Source organism: Leptidea sinapis, chromosome 18, assembly GCF_905404315.1.
Source record: "Leptidea sinapis chromosome 18, ilLepSina1.1, whole genome shotgun sequence".
In the NCBI taxonomy this organism is placed as follows: domain Eukaryota; kingdom Metazoa; phylum Arthropoda; class Insecta; order Lepidoptera; family Pieridae; genus Leptidea; species Leptidea sinapis.
The window spans coordinates 4,995,918-5,010,472 of NC_066282.1; the positions used below are offsets into that span (position 1 = coordinate 4,995,918).

At 37.6% G+C, this 14,555-nt stretch overlaps 1 protein-coding gene across 1 annotated transcript in view; it reads right to left on the reverse strand.

The window, feature by feature from the left end:
- Nucleotides 1-1,958: 1,958 nt before the first annotated feature.
- The window catches only part of LOC126969418 (uncharacterized), a 29,445-nt gene continuing 16,848 nt past the window's right edge, over nt 1,959-14,555 (reverse strand). Inside the window, exons 13-16 of the mRNA XM_050814825.1 lie at nt 12,580-12,692; nt 10,076-10,180; nt 4,878-5,086; nt 1,959-3,658 (exon numbers count right to left, since the gene is read on the reverse strand). Of these exons, the coding sequence (XP_050670782.1) occupies nt 3,508-3,658; nt 4,878-5,086; nt 10,076-10,180; nt 12,580-12,692 (578 nt within the window). The 3' untranslated portion in view covers nt 1,959-3,507. The remainder of the gene's footprint in view (nt 3,659-4,877; nt 5,087-10,075; nt 10,181-12,579; nt 12,693-14,555) is intronic.

Below are 14,555 nucleotides of genomic sequence, written 5' to 3' on the forward strand. Positions count from 1 at the left end.
TATATAAATATTGTTTCTTATTGAATTTACCGCTACTTCGTAAAGGGTTGAGCTAATGAGAAGAAGTAGCAAGAAACTCATTGCCACTCTTTTAAGTCAAGATTTACATTTTAGTTGTTTTACAAATCATTTCAATTACAATATATGCAAAGTGACGCAACAAAAATACTCAAAAGTCAAAAACTGAAAGGCTTACACGAGTAAGTCAAAAAAAGAAAAAAAGTAAATTAATACTTATAAACACAAGAGTTATTGAGTATAGTAGATGCATCAATCCACACATACCGTAAATAAATAGAGGCATACCTATATCCTAAATCCTACTACTCTACAGCTGAATATCTAAGTGATCCGACAGCCTGCGACTACATTATCATTATTTTATAACAATGACAGTACAGTTTTTTTTAAAAAGAGCGCAAAAAAACGATGGGAGAGTATCTTGCTCCCCTTCTTCTCTCTCAGAGCACAATTTGTTTCCGAAGCCATAGTAATATCTAGTATACTAAAAATAACATCAAAAATAATTCTAAGGGAATCAATTTTGAGAAAATAAATGCCTTTCATGCCTCTATTTTTATTTATTAATATTTGGGAGACTTACAGCTAGCTTACAATTATAACTTATGAAATAATTAAAACTAATGAAGGCTACGTAAAAGTTTTCACATTTATGTAGAACTATTGATACGATTTAATTTTACGCTTTAAAACCATATTAATACAATTATTTAAATTGGAAGAACTTATTAGTTAAGGTTATTCTTAATTTAGTACTAGATATAGAAAATAAATCAAGATCTACGTCATTTGACAAGTCGTTATAACTTCTGCAGGATCTAGTAATGAAGCTATTTGCACGATAGTTACACCACTCCATGGGTGTATGTAAAAGGCGAGGGCATTACGAATGCATGCTAAGGGGGCGTCCATAAATTACGTGAGGTGTTTTTTTGAATTTTCTGTCCCTCCCTGCCCCCCTGGTGAGATGTCGTGAGATTTTATTCAACCCCCTCCCCTATCCCCCATGTGATGTGGGTTTCTTACATAAACGCGTTGGATTGTTATTGTAAAGATGTATAACGTCGAAGTATGAACCAAATTATTTTCTTTCGAACGAATTAGTGAATGATTTTAATCGTATGTATTACGATAACGCTTAAGATTAAATCTTAAGCATGTACAATTTGGCTTAAATGGACCAATATCTTTATATATAAAAATGAATTGCTGTTCGTTAGTCTCGCTAAAACTCGAGAACGACTGGACCGAGTTGGCTAATTTTGGCCTTGAATTATTTGTGGAAGTCCAGGGAAGGTTTAAAAGGTGAATAAATAGGAAAATGCTGCTAAATTAAATAAAAACAACAAATTAATTTTCCTTTGATGTGTCCATACATAATTTCTATGAGAGAATTTATTGACGCACGGTTTGACAGTTCTGCTGTGAAACAATTTCATTACGACAGCAGGGTGCATATTTTACGAAGTAATTTTTGATGTTATGATATATTATTGACAAATTCATATAAACACATTATTTTATTTATTATATACAGAACAACGTCTGTCGGGTCAGCTAGTAGTATATATTTTTTTTTCAATCACAAAAAAAATTGCGTGATATTTGCCGAGACCCCTCTCTCCAACATAAGATTAGATAAGATTTGACTCGACCCCCTCCACCCCTTCAACATCTCACGTAATTTATGGACGCACCCTAAGTAACTCTGGACAGTCGATCTTACTGTTCGCTATACTACATAAATACGCCAAAATCTGCTGTACGACGCCTCTGCTGAAGCGGTAGCAAATGAAATTTTTTACACCTGTCAAAGTAAGTATGTGAAAACGATAGGGCTCGCAGTTGAAGGAATTTCACAAACTTTTTTTGTATTCTTTCAATACGGTTAATGTAGACATTATATTAGGGATTCCATACTTTACGAAAAAATCATATTTAAACTTATTAATACTGTAATACTAGTCATAAAAAAACCATTAGGTATTTAAGTTATAATCTATGGAACATAATATAACGGATAAACGTTGCCTTAGGCTCTACCCACATACATCGATCGACGGCGAACAAATGGACTTTCGTATGCGTCGTTCATTATACATCTTGGCGTTATTAATGGCGACTTTAAATGAACACACCAGAAGAGCTATCTAACCTTAATCGTTAAAAAATAATTCTAAACTTTTAAGTAAATAATTGAAATTTTCAAACATACAAATTATATTTACGACTTGTATAGCCGAGTAGCGATCCTACCTACAAAGCTAGAGGTCCCGGGTTCGAATCCCGGTAGGTGCAAGCATTTATATGATGAATATAGATCTTTGTTTCCGAGTCATGGATGTTTAAATGTATTTATGTATGTTTAAGTTTAATATACTTAATATTGTATTAAATATATCATTGTCTTGTAACCCATAACACAGGCTATATATGCTTAACTTGGGGAAAGATAATTTGTGTAAAAAGTGTGTCAATATTAATATATTATTATTATATTTAGGAAACAAAATTTTAATCACCCTTAAGTGGTCGCTTAAGATGCCACGATGTAGGTGTTAGCGCCTACGCTAGCTCGCGGCTACTATATTTCTTACAGGTTGAAAAAGCCAAAGTTGTATTGCCATATAAAGTAATTAATAAAAATTCAATGATTAAAATTTTTGGGGTATAAAAATTAGATGCAACCGATTCTCAGGCCTACCAAATATATCTTACTACAATATTTATTGTATTTGATTGCAATCTTGCAACAGAATAATATAAAAATCGCTACACAAAACTAGTTGTAGATCGTAGAGGGGCGAACATTTGAAGTTGTATGTATTTTTCAATACCGAATCATAATAAAATAAAAAATTGTCAAAAAATAAATATAAAATATTTAGGGATCACCCTTATCAATTGGGGGTATAAAAAAAAATGTTGGCCGATTCTCAGACCTACCCGATATGCACACAAAATTTCATACAAAAATCGGTTCAGCCGTTTCGGAGGAGTTTGGTAACAAACACCGGGACACGAGAACTTTATATATTAGACTAGCTGACCCAGCGAACGTTGTATTGCCGATATTAAAATCGCGATACAAAAGTAACTGTTGATCGTAGATGCGTGAAAATTTGAAGTTGTATGTATTTTTTAATGCTGACTCATAATTTAAAAAAAATGTCAAACAAATTAAAAAAAAAAATTGGCGTGGACATTTAGGGGGATGAAAAATAGATGTCCGATTCTCAGACCTACCCAATATGCACTCAAAATTTCATGAGAATCGGTCAAGCCGTTTCGAAGGAGTTTAACTACAAACACCGCGACACGAGAATTTTATACATTAGATTGATGTATTTAGGAGAATGATGTATTTAAGTTATGAATATACTTTTTTTATGGTTACGGTTAAGTAGTTCTACCCGTGTGTTTATTTAATGTCGCAATTGTCGCGACCCCGATGTATAGGTATGTGTTCCCGGCCTTATTTGCTGTCTATGGGACAACCAGTTTTTGTTTCACATCGGTGTCATGTTCAACACTAAAGCTTACCAGCTCGACCACTCTCGACTTGGCGAGTTCTTCGGCGACGTTGCGACCGACGCCGTCAATCAATTCTAATGTTAATTCTTTGTAGCTGCGCGATCTGTAACATTGTATGTTTAAGATAATAATAAATATAACACAAAGAGATCACGTCATCATACCAGTGGGAATGTTCTTTGAGAAGGACGTGATGTGCTACGAGGAATTACTAGTCTACTGAGTAGACCATGGACTAAACAATTGATTGTTTAATTTTTTTTGTGAAAACAAGGGACGAGACGAGCCGGACGTTCAGCTGATGGTAATTGATACGCCCTGCTCATTACAATGTAATGCCGTTAAGGCTTCTTGAAAGACCAAAAAATTCTGAGCGGTGCTACAGCAGCGCTCGTCACCTTGAGACATAAGATGTTAAGCCTCATTTGCCCAGTGAGTTCACTAGCTACGGCGCTCTTCAGACCGAAACACAGTAATGCAGTAACTGCTTCACGGTAGAAATAGGCACCGTTGTGGTACCCATAATGTAGGCGGCATCCTGTGCAAATTAACCACTGGTAGGCTGTATATTTATTTATCTACACCCATGCTTTAAATCCTCTATTAAAGATTCTAAAACAGTTAGCTTATTGCTAACATTAAAACATCCAATGTTCTAATAACCATTACATCATCCAAAAGAGTGTTGTAATGTTGTACTGAATTTCATAATAACACTCCTATTTTTTTTCGATCCCTTCATGCTCAAAGAGTTTCAACAGACAGCTACATTCTTATTGCTCGATGCATGGTATCTGTATGAATTTCAAAAAAAGAACATTTTGGTTTACGCGCGTTCCACACCACCAGAACGTCGCGCGCCGTAAATAAAATAGGTTATTCGAATCCCCGCCATTTTTATTCGATATTTTTATTGTTTTCTTTACAAAAAATGAGCGATTAATTTCCAAAAGAATATAATATTCAAGTGAATTTTAATTATTGCACTATACAAAATGTAAATTACTACTAAAATAAATAATTCTTTCATTAATACTTAGTTTATTTGTATATAATCAGTAATGGATGATATTAGGTTACTACTAGGACTGGCTGTTTTAATGTTAGCAGTAAGCTAACTGTTTCAGATTCTTTTAGAGGATTCATATTTTGGGTGTAGATAAAGTCTTGTATGCAACTGTTGATAATTAGGTATTAAAACACTCATGTGATACTATTATCACACTCGGCTTCGCCTCGTGAGATAAATTCACATTCGTGTTTTAATACCCCTTATTACACAACAGTTGCATAAATATGCTATTTCTTATTATGATACGTACATAACCTGAGCGTTGAACGACAGATTGCTGATAAGCTGCGTGACCACGAGTCTCGCTGCCGCCAGGTGGTCGGCATCGAGGGAGGAGCAAGCCACGCCTGCTAGCACGCAGCCAACGGCCTGCTCGGGTAGTGCCACGTACCGGGGCGGAAGTATCCGCACCTGGCTCTCAAGCAGCCACGCGGTGTTGCCGTAGTCAATGTACATCACCTGAACAACACAGGAAATACTTGTAATATTATTAACTGGCCACGTCGAAGACGTGCGTGTTGTGTCGCCCACCCCATCTCCCATGGATGTAGTAAAAGGCGACTAAGGGATTCAAACAACAGAGCATCCTTCCGAGAACCACCATCATCCACTGCGATCGCAAACCCGCCTGCCAAGCGTGGCGATTACGGCAGAAAACACCTCAAATATGAAAACAGATCGTCATGGCGATCTTTGGGGGAGGCCTTTATCCGGCAGTGGACGTCTACCGGCTGAAATGATGATGTCGAGAGAATAAATGAAGAAAGATTAGACCATTAACTGACATAGATACGGCGCGACTTGTATACTTTAGTAATTTTCATAGTATTATGTCTTCTGGTATATTGCTATGGGGCAACGCTGCCGATTTTAATACAATATTTGTACTGCAGAAGAGGGCTATTCGCGCTGTTTATAACCTAGGTCCTAAAGAATCATTAAGTGAAAAATTTAAAGAAATCAACAATTAAGACTGTTGCTTCTCAATATATTCATGACAATGTTCTATATGTTCATAAGCACATTGAGGAATTTGCTAAAAACTGTGACAATCATAATGTTAACACCAGGAACAGACATAAACTTATAATGCCTACTACTCGGCTAAGTCGAGTTAGTAAGTCTTTTGTGGGGCGATGTATATGCTTCTACAATATGATCCCAGAAAATGTACAAAACAAATATGTTACGAAATTTAAAAGAATTGTTATAAAACGTTTGTGTGGGAAAGGTTACTATAACATAAATGACTTTCTTAATGATTCCACAGATTGGGAATGGAGCGACCACCCTCAGGCTATTAAATAATAAGTTTAATTACTTTGTAAACATATTTGGAAAAAAATCCCGCTGAGTTTGTTGCGCCCATTCTTCTCAAGTCTGAGGCATTCTTTCTGGAAGGGGTGGAAGTTTTTGACTTTCAAAGAGTGATGTCACAGCCTATTTTGAATAAAAATATCTGAATTTAAATTGAATAAAAATTTACTGAAAAGTGTATATAAGGCGAGTGTGAATGAAAGTGTTGGAAGGGGCTACCCCCTTCCAACACTTTCATTCACACTCGCACACGTCCGCCTAGGTCTACACCTAGGCGGACGTTTCGAGACCAAATCAGGGACGTCTTGAAAAAAGGCCAGATGAAGAGTACCCTAAACCGAAGGGCATGTATTAAGGGAATAATTAAAGTGGACGAAGCGAAACATGTACGTGAGGATCGTAGCAAGTGGAAAGAAGTTGTCTCTGCCCCCTACGGGAAAGAGGCGTAATTATATGTATGAAAAGGAATAAAAGGCATTTATTTTCTCAAAATTGATTCCTTCAGAATTCTTTTTGGTGTTATTTCTAAAATACTAGACACTACTACCGCTTCAGAAACAAATGGCGCTCTGAGAGAGAAGAAGCGACACAAGAAACTCTCCCAGTGTTCTTTTTTTTGCGCTCTTTTTAATCAAATATACAATATTGTACTGTCATTGCTATTGTTATGTATGTATTTACTTAGTAAATTAATTTGTGAAGTTGTACTTTCTTTGGGGCGTTAGGGAAAAATTTACAGAGTTAATTTTTACGATGGGCGGACATACCGACACCCAAATTCGACAGTTAGATGGTCAACTAGACCATTTGTATCATACTTCAGCTACCATATTAAGCCTCTTATAACTCATATATCTACTGAACTGCAAGCAATGGACGAGAATTAAATGAATTTCAATATGTACAAAAAACTAATTAATTTCGAATTGTATATTTTAATAATATTTCATTGGTTTTATTTAATACCTTCTTCATTACAATACAATTATTTCTACAAACAAAACATAATTCCAAAGAAACATCGTACAATTAAACTTATTATTTAATAGCCTGTATCATTAACAAAGTCATTTATGTTATAGTAATCGTTACCACACAAAAGCTTTTTAAAAATTCTTTTGAATTTCGTAATACATTTTTTGAACATTATCTGGGATCTTGTTGTAAAAGCATATACGACTAAGCCGAGTACAAGTCATTATCTTAATATATATAAATCTCGTGTCACAATGTTTGTCCTCAATGGACTCCTAAACTAATGAACGGATTTTAATGGTGATTACTTCATGGAGTGCAGTTTGGTCCAACTTGAGAGATAGGGTAGTTTTTATTTCGATTTGGGACCCATAAATATTTTTATTTTCAATATTTGTTTTGTATGGACATATTTTCTATGAGAGAATTAAGTGACGCACGGTTTGACAGTTCCGCTGTGAAACAATTTCATTATAACAACAGGGAGCATTCTTTACGAAATATTTCTTGATGTTTATAAATTTTATAGGCAAATTGCTATAAAACAGTATTTTTTTATTATCTACAGAACAACGTCTGTCGGGGCTAGTTATATTATGTATGTAGTAGGCATTTGAAATGTTGTTTTAACTCAATAAACGGATATTATCAAAGGTGTTGATAACTGGCACCAATCTAACTCTTACAAGTAGTTCTTTTCTTTTATTTATTACTATGTAATTCTTACTGATTATTTTAACGATATTAACCTCTTTTAATATTTTATTAATTAAAGAAAATGAAATTGTAATTGTATATTGTAAAGTATTTTTTAAATAAGTATAACTTTACGATTGAATGGACAAATGATTAACTTAAGCACTAAAATATTTTCATGTCTGTCAAGACGAAACATGTGCCTACTCCTAAATATGTAACATCTAAATGTTTCATGCAAATGCAAATAAAGAATTTTAACTTTTTTGTTATGAGCCATTGTATAATCGAAAGACCGAATTATTAAATATTTGAAGAAAAGCTATTTTTTTTAAGTGTTACCGCCGCCCACATTCTCTTGCAACACCAGAGGAATCACAGGAGCATTGCCGGCCTTTAAGGAAGGTGTACGCGCTTTTTTTGAAGGTACCCACGTGGTATCGTCCACCGAAAACCGAAACACCGCACAAGGAAGCTCATTCCACAGCTTTGTAGCACGTGGAAGAAAGCTCCTTGAAAACCGCACTGTGGAGGACCGCCACACATCCATATGGTGGGGATGATAACCTAACTTGTGGCGTGTCGTGCGAAGGTGGAATTCGGCGGCAGGAATCAGGTTAAACAGCTCTTCGGAACACTCCCCGTGATATATGCGGTAGAAGACACACAATGAAGCGACGTCTCTACGCAACGCCAAGTAATCCAGCCGTTCACAGAGCACTGGATCCCCGACAATTCGAGCTGCTCTGCGTTGCACGCGGTCAAATGGATCGAGCTGATACTGGGGTGCGCCAGACCAGAGATGACAGCAATACTCCATGTGTGGTCGGACCTGCGCTTTGTAGAGCGCTAGAATGTGGGCCGGCTTGAAGTATTGCCGTGCTCTATTGATGACGCCCAGCTTCTTCGAAGCCAATTTGGCTTTGCCCTCCAGGTGGCCACGGAATTGGCAATCGCTCGAGATTTCGCGACCCAGTATTCCGATACTAGGCGAGGCTTTAAGGGAAGTGTTGCCGAAGAGCGGTGATACGACAAATAGTGGTAAACGCGCAAACTTGAGTCTTCTGGGGGTTAAATTGGACAAGGTTCAATTTACCCCATTCCGCGACCTTCTCGAGAGAGGACTCGATAGAAGACACAAGTTTCTCCCGGCACTGGTCGACGTTTTCCCGAGAGAGACCTGCACGGCCCGTGTATACTTCATCACCAGTGCTGTCGTCTGCATAGCAATGTATGTTGGTGGTGTCCAACATATCATTGATATGCAGAAGAAACAGCGTGGGCGATAGCACATAGCCTTGGGGCGCTCCAGCGTTCACGGGCTTGGGATTCGAGCAAAAACCTTCGACAACGACTTGTATGCTGCGCCCAGTGAGGAAACTGGAGGTCCACTTGCATAAGCTCTCGGGAAGCCCAAATGATGGAAGTTTGGAGAGGAGCGCCTTGTGCCATACACGATCAAAGGCCTTCAATAGCCGCCGCCCATCTATGTGTTAGGTATACCAGAAGATCACCTGCCGACCGACCATGACGAAAGCCGTATTTTCGGTCCTTGATTAACTGGTGACCCTCTAGGTATACCAAAAGCTGGCGGCTAGTTATGCTCTCCATGATTTTGGAGAGCAGGGAGATAATAGCAATAAGCCTGTAGTTTGCCGAATCCGAATTGTCTCCTTTTTTTTGGATCGGATGGACAAGGGCTGACTTCCATGAGTCAGGGAGTACTTTGGAATAAAAGTGCTGGAATAAACGCGTTAGCACCGGCGTCATTCAGGGGCACACGTTCTAAGCTCGATTGGAGAAATGCCATCCGACCCGCTCGACTTCCTGACGTCCAACGAAAACAGAGCTTGCCTTAGAGTTTTCTGTCTGAACTGCACTTCAGGCATAGAGCTCTGACACCGCGGGATGGTCGGCGGTGTCGTCAAGAGTCGAGTTGGAGGCGAAAAGAGCGTACAGGAGATCAGCTTTATCTTTTGCCGTATGGGCCAGGGTGTCATTCCTCATGTGCAACGGCGGCATTGACGGTTTGTTGAAGTTACCAAGAGTATTATTATACAACGTACAATACAACGTTTGCCGGTTCAGCTTGTTTATTAATAAAATAGAGTATGGGCAGTCGCTCGATTCCCAATCTGGGCTATCATTGGTAAAGTCAATTACCTATATTTTTTATTCAAGCAAACTTCACAGCATTTCTATTTTACAAATTAATATAAACATGTATTGCCTTTGTAAAGTTTGACAGGTTATTTTATAATGAAATAATAACGCGAATAATAATATTCTATAGATTACTATGATGGTAACTATATAAAAAAAGAACAAGAAGTCCTGAATAATGTGCTGATCACAACATGATTATTATTATTATATTATAGGAAGCTTTCACATCCAATATTTGCGTTACATACAGGCTAAGCTATTAAGCGTATATATTCAACTAGCTGGACTGCGTACCTCAATACAATGATCTTTTCTTTCGGTGCTCAAAACCCTGCCCCGATACCACTGGCCGTCCGTGGGGAACACCGCCGCAACCAACTCGCCGATCGCTGGTGCTATCTGTAAACGAGCAGGACGTTCAGCTGACGGTAATTGATACGCCCTTCCCATTACAATGCAGTGCCGATCAGGATTCTAGAAAAACCCAATAATTCGGAGCGGCACTACAATTGCGCTCGTCACCTTGAGACATAAGTTGTTAAGTCTCATTTGCCCAGTAATTTCGCTGGCTACGACGCCCTTGAGACCGAAACACTGTAATGTTTACACATTCACGGTAGAAATAGGCGCCGTTGTGGTACCTACCCATAATCTAGCCGGCTTCCTGTGCAAAGGAGACTGGTGGCAATATATTTAGCCTTAGATAATTTATGCATTTAGATTTCTGGAACATGAAAACAGGCCAGGATTATTACTTTAGTACGCGTGACAAGCTACGTCTTACGCTCGCCATTTGTATGTCACTTTGTGTTAGTGTCCGTGCATTGCTCAAAATAGAGGCAACTGACAACTGCCGACAATAATGTACAAAAATTCACAGGCCGTAAATTGCCAACTGCACGTTTTAGCCTCAGCTGCATAAAAGAATATGACCTTTAGCATTGAACCAAATTTTCGTATTAATCGAATAAATGCGAATACTAATAAATAAAATGTTTAATATAATAAATTCCCATGGCCTTAACGAACAAAAATTCAAAAGTAGTTAGGTGAGGCCGTTTATTGCTAACTGCACGTTTAAGCCTCAGTTGCATCTGTGTAGAGCCTGAATTTAAATTAAAGTTGATCAGCGGCGCCATTTTGAAATGGACGTGTTTAAGAAACAAAGATAATCTGCTGAAAAGAAATGATATACATAACATTAATACAAGATACAAGAATAAATTGTTGATTCCAAGATACCGATTACAAAAACTTAACGATTCTTTCATGGGAAACTCTGTGCGTTTCTATAACAAACTCCCATCAAAAGTGACAGAGCTATCAATTCGTCATTTCAAATCTTATATTAAAAAACAATTAATTAAGGAAGCCTACTATAGAATAGATAATTTTATAAATGCCAAGATAACTTGGCCAGATGTCGCTCCATCTCGCAATGACAGCTTGACAATTCATTAGGTTCTTGTAAACCGGTGTAAACACTATAGTGCAGGGGTGCTCAAACTTGAACTGCTGGCGATCTACCTCAAAATTTATAGACTACGATCGATCGGCTCTGAGAGGCTTCAAGTATGTGTGATGAAGGATTGTCGTCTAGGTAGAGTGTCACGATGACATAGATATTAGGTTTGCGCAAAATATGCATTTTTTTAGTCATGGTAAGTGTAGGTCTGCTCTTAAATGTCAATGAAAAAACTCATAATTATTATTCAAAATTGCGAGTGTATTGGTTCTTACAAAACAAGCGCGTTCTAAAGTTCTAAGCTTAACTAGCCAAAGGAGGGCAAAGCCAAATTGGCTTCGAAGAAGCTGGGCGTCATCAATAGAGCACGGCAATACTTCAAGCCGGCCCACATTCTAGCGCTCTTCGATGCGCAGGGCCGGCCACACATGGAGTATTGCTGTCATCTCAAGTATCTACTTGGGTGCGCCAGACCAGAGAAAAAAATATTGAGCAGATGCTCAATCCATTTGACCGCATGCAACGTAGAGCAGCTCGAATTGTCGGGGACTCAGTGCTCTGTGAACGGCTAGATCACTTGGCGTTGCGTAGAGACGTCGATCCATTGTGTGTCTTCTACCGCATTTATCACGGGGAGTGTTCCGAAGAGCTGTTTAACCTGATTCCTGCCGCCGAATTTCACCTTCGCACGACACGCCACAAGTTAGGATTTCATCCCCACCATCTGGATGTGTGGCGGTCCTCCACAGTGCGGTTATCAAGAAGCTTTCTCCCTCGTACTACAAAGCTGTGGAATGTGCTTCCTTGTGCGGTGTTTCCGGGACGATACGACATGGGTACCTTAAAAAAAAGCGCATACACCTTCCTTAAAGGCCGGCAACGCTCTTGTGATTCCTCTGGTGTTGCAAGAGAATGTGGGCGGCGGTGATCACTTAACACCAGGTGACCCGTACGCTCGTTTGTCCTCCTATTCCATAAAAAAAAAAACTAAAGAGTGACTTTGGATGTTGAAGCGTGACACTGCATGTTCTGAGAATACTTTTCATAAGATGGTACGTAATTACCGATTTTTGTTTATTATACCGGATTTTTTTCTCGAGATCGACCCAAAAAGCACTCGCGATCGACCTGTCGATCCCGATCGACCGTTTGAGCACCCCTGCTATAGTGCAATAGTATATTTATGGATACAACTTCGTATTTTTGTATATTAAAAAAAAATGTGACGATTCAATGTGTTCCTCGAGAATTTATTGAATAAAGATATTTTGATTCTGATATCAGCTACTAAAGTAGCTTCATGCCTGTCGATGAAAAAAAAATATCAAAATACCTCGAAATTCTTATCTTTGTTGGTCGTCAGAAGTGCGTCGCTGTTCATTTCTCGCACAAGAGCGGTGAGCGTTGTCGGCGGTACCACTTTACCAAAAGCACGTGGAGTTTCATCTGAAAAATTATCAAACTTAGCATGGCATACTCATGCAATAAAAACATTTCGTTTGAATTTGGAAACCATACCTATTAGGTATGGTTTGATTCTTAAATTATTTGAAATATACCTACATATATCAATAAAAAATGTTTACAAAGGGCATACATACATATACAGGGCGTCCCAAAGTTATGGGACATGGAGGGAAAGTACCTTAAATATCGTAGATAGGATTTTACTGAAAGAAGACTTTATGTTATTTTTGAAAGTCAGTAATTCTGCATTCAAAGATTTGCTAAAAATACTTGCCTCGTCTGGGACTCGAACCGACTTAAAAGTAAAAAAAAACTTTATAGTACATCCATACAGCCAAAGCGGGAAAATTACATTAACAAGTTGTTTTATTAAGTTGACATTAGAATGTTCAGTTAAACTGTTAATGTTTAAACATGAAAATATTATTTATGTAATAAAGTATGTACTTAATATTTCTATGAACCTACCATACCCAATGAGTTTCTTGCTACTTCTTCTCATTACCTCAAGCCTTTACGAAGTAGCGGTAGATTCAATAAGATTTTTTTTTATTTTTTTTTGACATTCATAAGTGTCATATCCGTGACCTACGTGAATAAACTGATTTTGATTTGATTTAATCTAGATTTAGTTGTCTTTGGCACCAAAAAAACTGCTTTTTTGGCGACATTAAAGAACGATAAACAATGCTTAATAAAACTATAGAGTATAGACTTTTTAAAAGACTCAAATTCAAATATTTTTATTCAAAATAGGATGTGACATCACTTATTGAAAGTCAAAAAACTACCACCCATTCCAAAAAGAATGCCTTAGACCTAAGAAGAATGGGCGCAACAAACTCAGTGGGTCTTTTTTCATCAAAAATATGTTTACAAATTAATATTGTACAATTTAATTATTATTATTATTATTTAATAGCGTGAGGGCGGTCGCTCCATTCCCAATCTGTGGCATGTCATTTATGTTATAGGAACCTCTACCACACAAACGCTTCTTAACAATTCTATTCAATATCGTAATACTTTTGTTTTGAACATTTTCTGGGATCTTGTTGTAAAAGCATATATATCGCCCCACAAAAGACTTACTAATTCGACTTAGCCGAGTAGTAGGCATCATAAGTTTATGTCTGTTCCTGGTGTTAACATTATGGTTATGACAGTCTCTAGCAAATTCATTTATGTGCCAATGAACATACATTACATTATCAAGAATATATATATAATACTAGTGGACACGACAGGCGTTGTCCTGTATACACGTCTTAAATTTGAAAAATCGGTCCAGCCGTTAGGAGGAGTTCACTAACATACACATGAGCAGTAGAATTATATATGGACTAAATTGAGAATCTAAACCAATCTCTAATTCACTGGAACACACAAAAAAATCATCAAAATCGGTCGAGCCGTTTAGGAGGTAGTTCAATTGTGAATCTTAACCAATCTCGAATCCACCTGAAGACACACACCAATCTCAAATTCACTGGAACACACAAAAAAAAACATCAAAATCGGTCCAGCCGTTTAGGAGGAGTTCAGTTACAACAGACACACAAAAGAAATATATATATACTAGCTGAGCCAGCTGACTCATAATCAAACAAATTAAAAAAAAAATCAATAAAACATAAAAAAAAATTGCCGTGGACCACCCTTAACATTTAGGGGGATGAAAAATAGATGTTGTCCGATTCTCAGACCTACCCAATATGCACTCAAAATTTCATGAGAATCGGTCAGGCCGTTTCGAAGGAGTTTAACTACAAACACCGCGACATGAGAATATTATATATTAGATATATATATTAAGATATGTACATATATTAGTGATCCTGG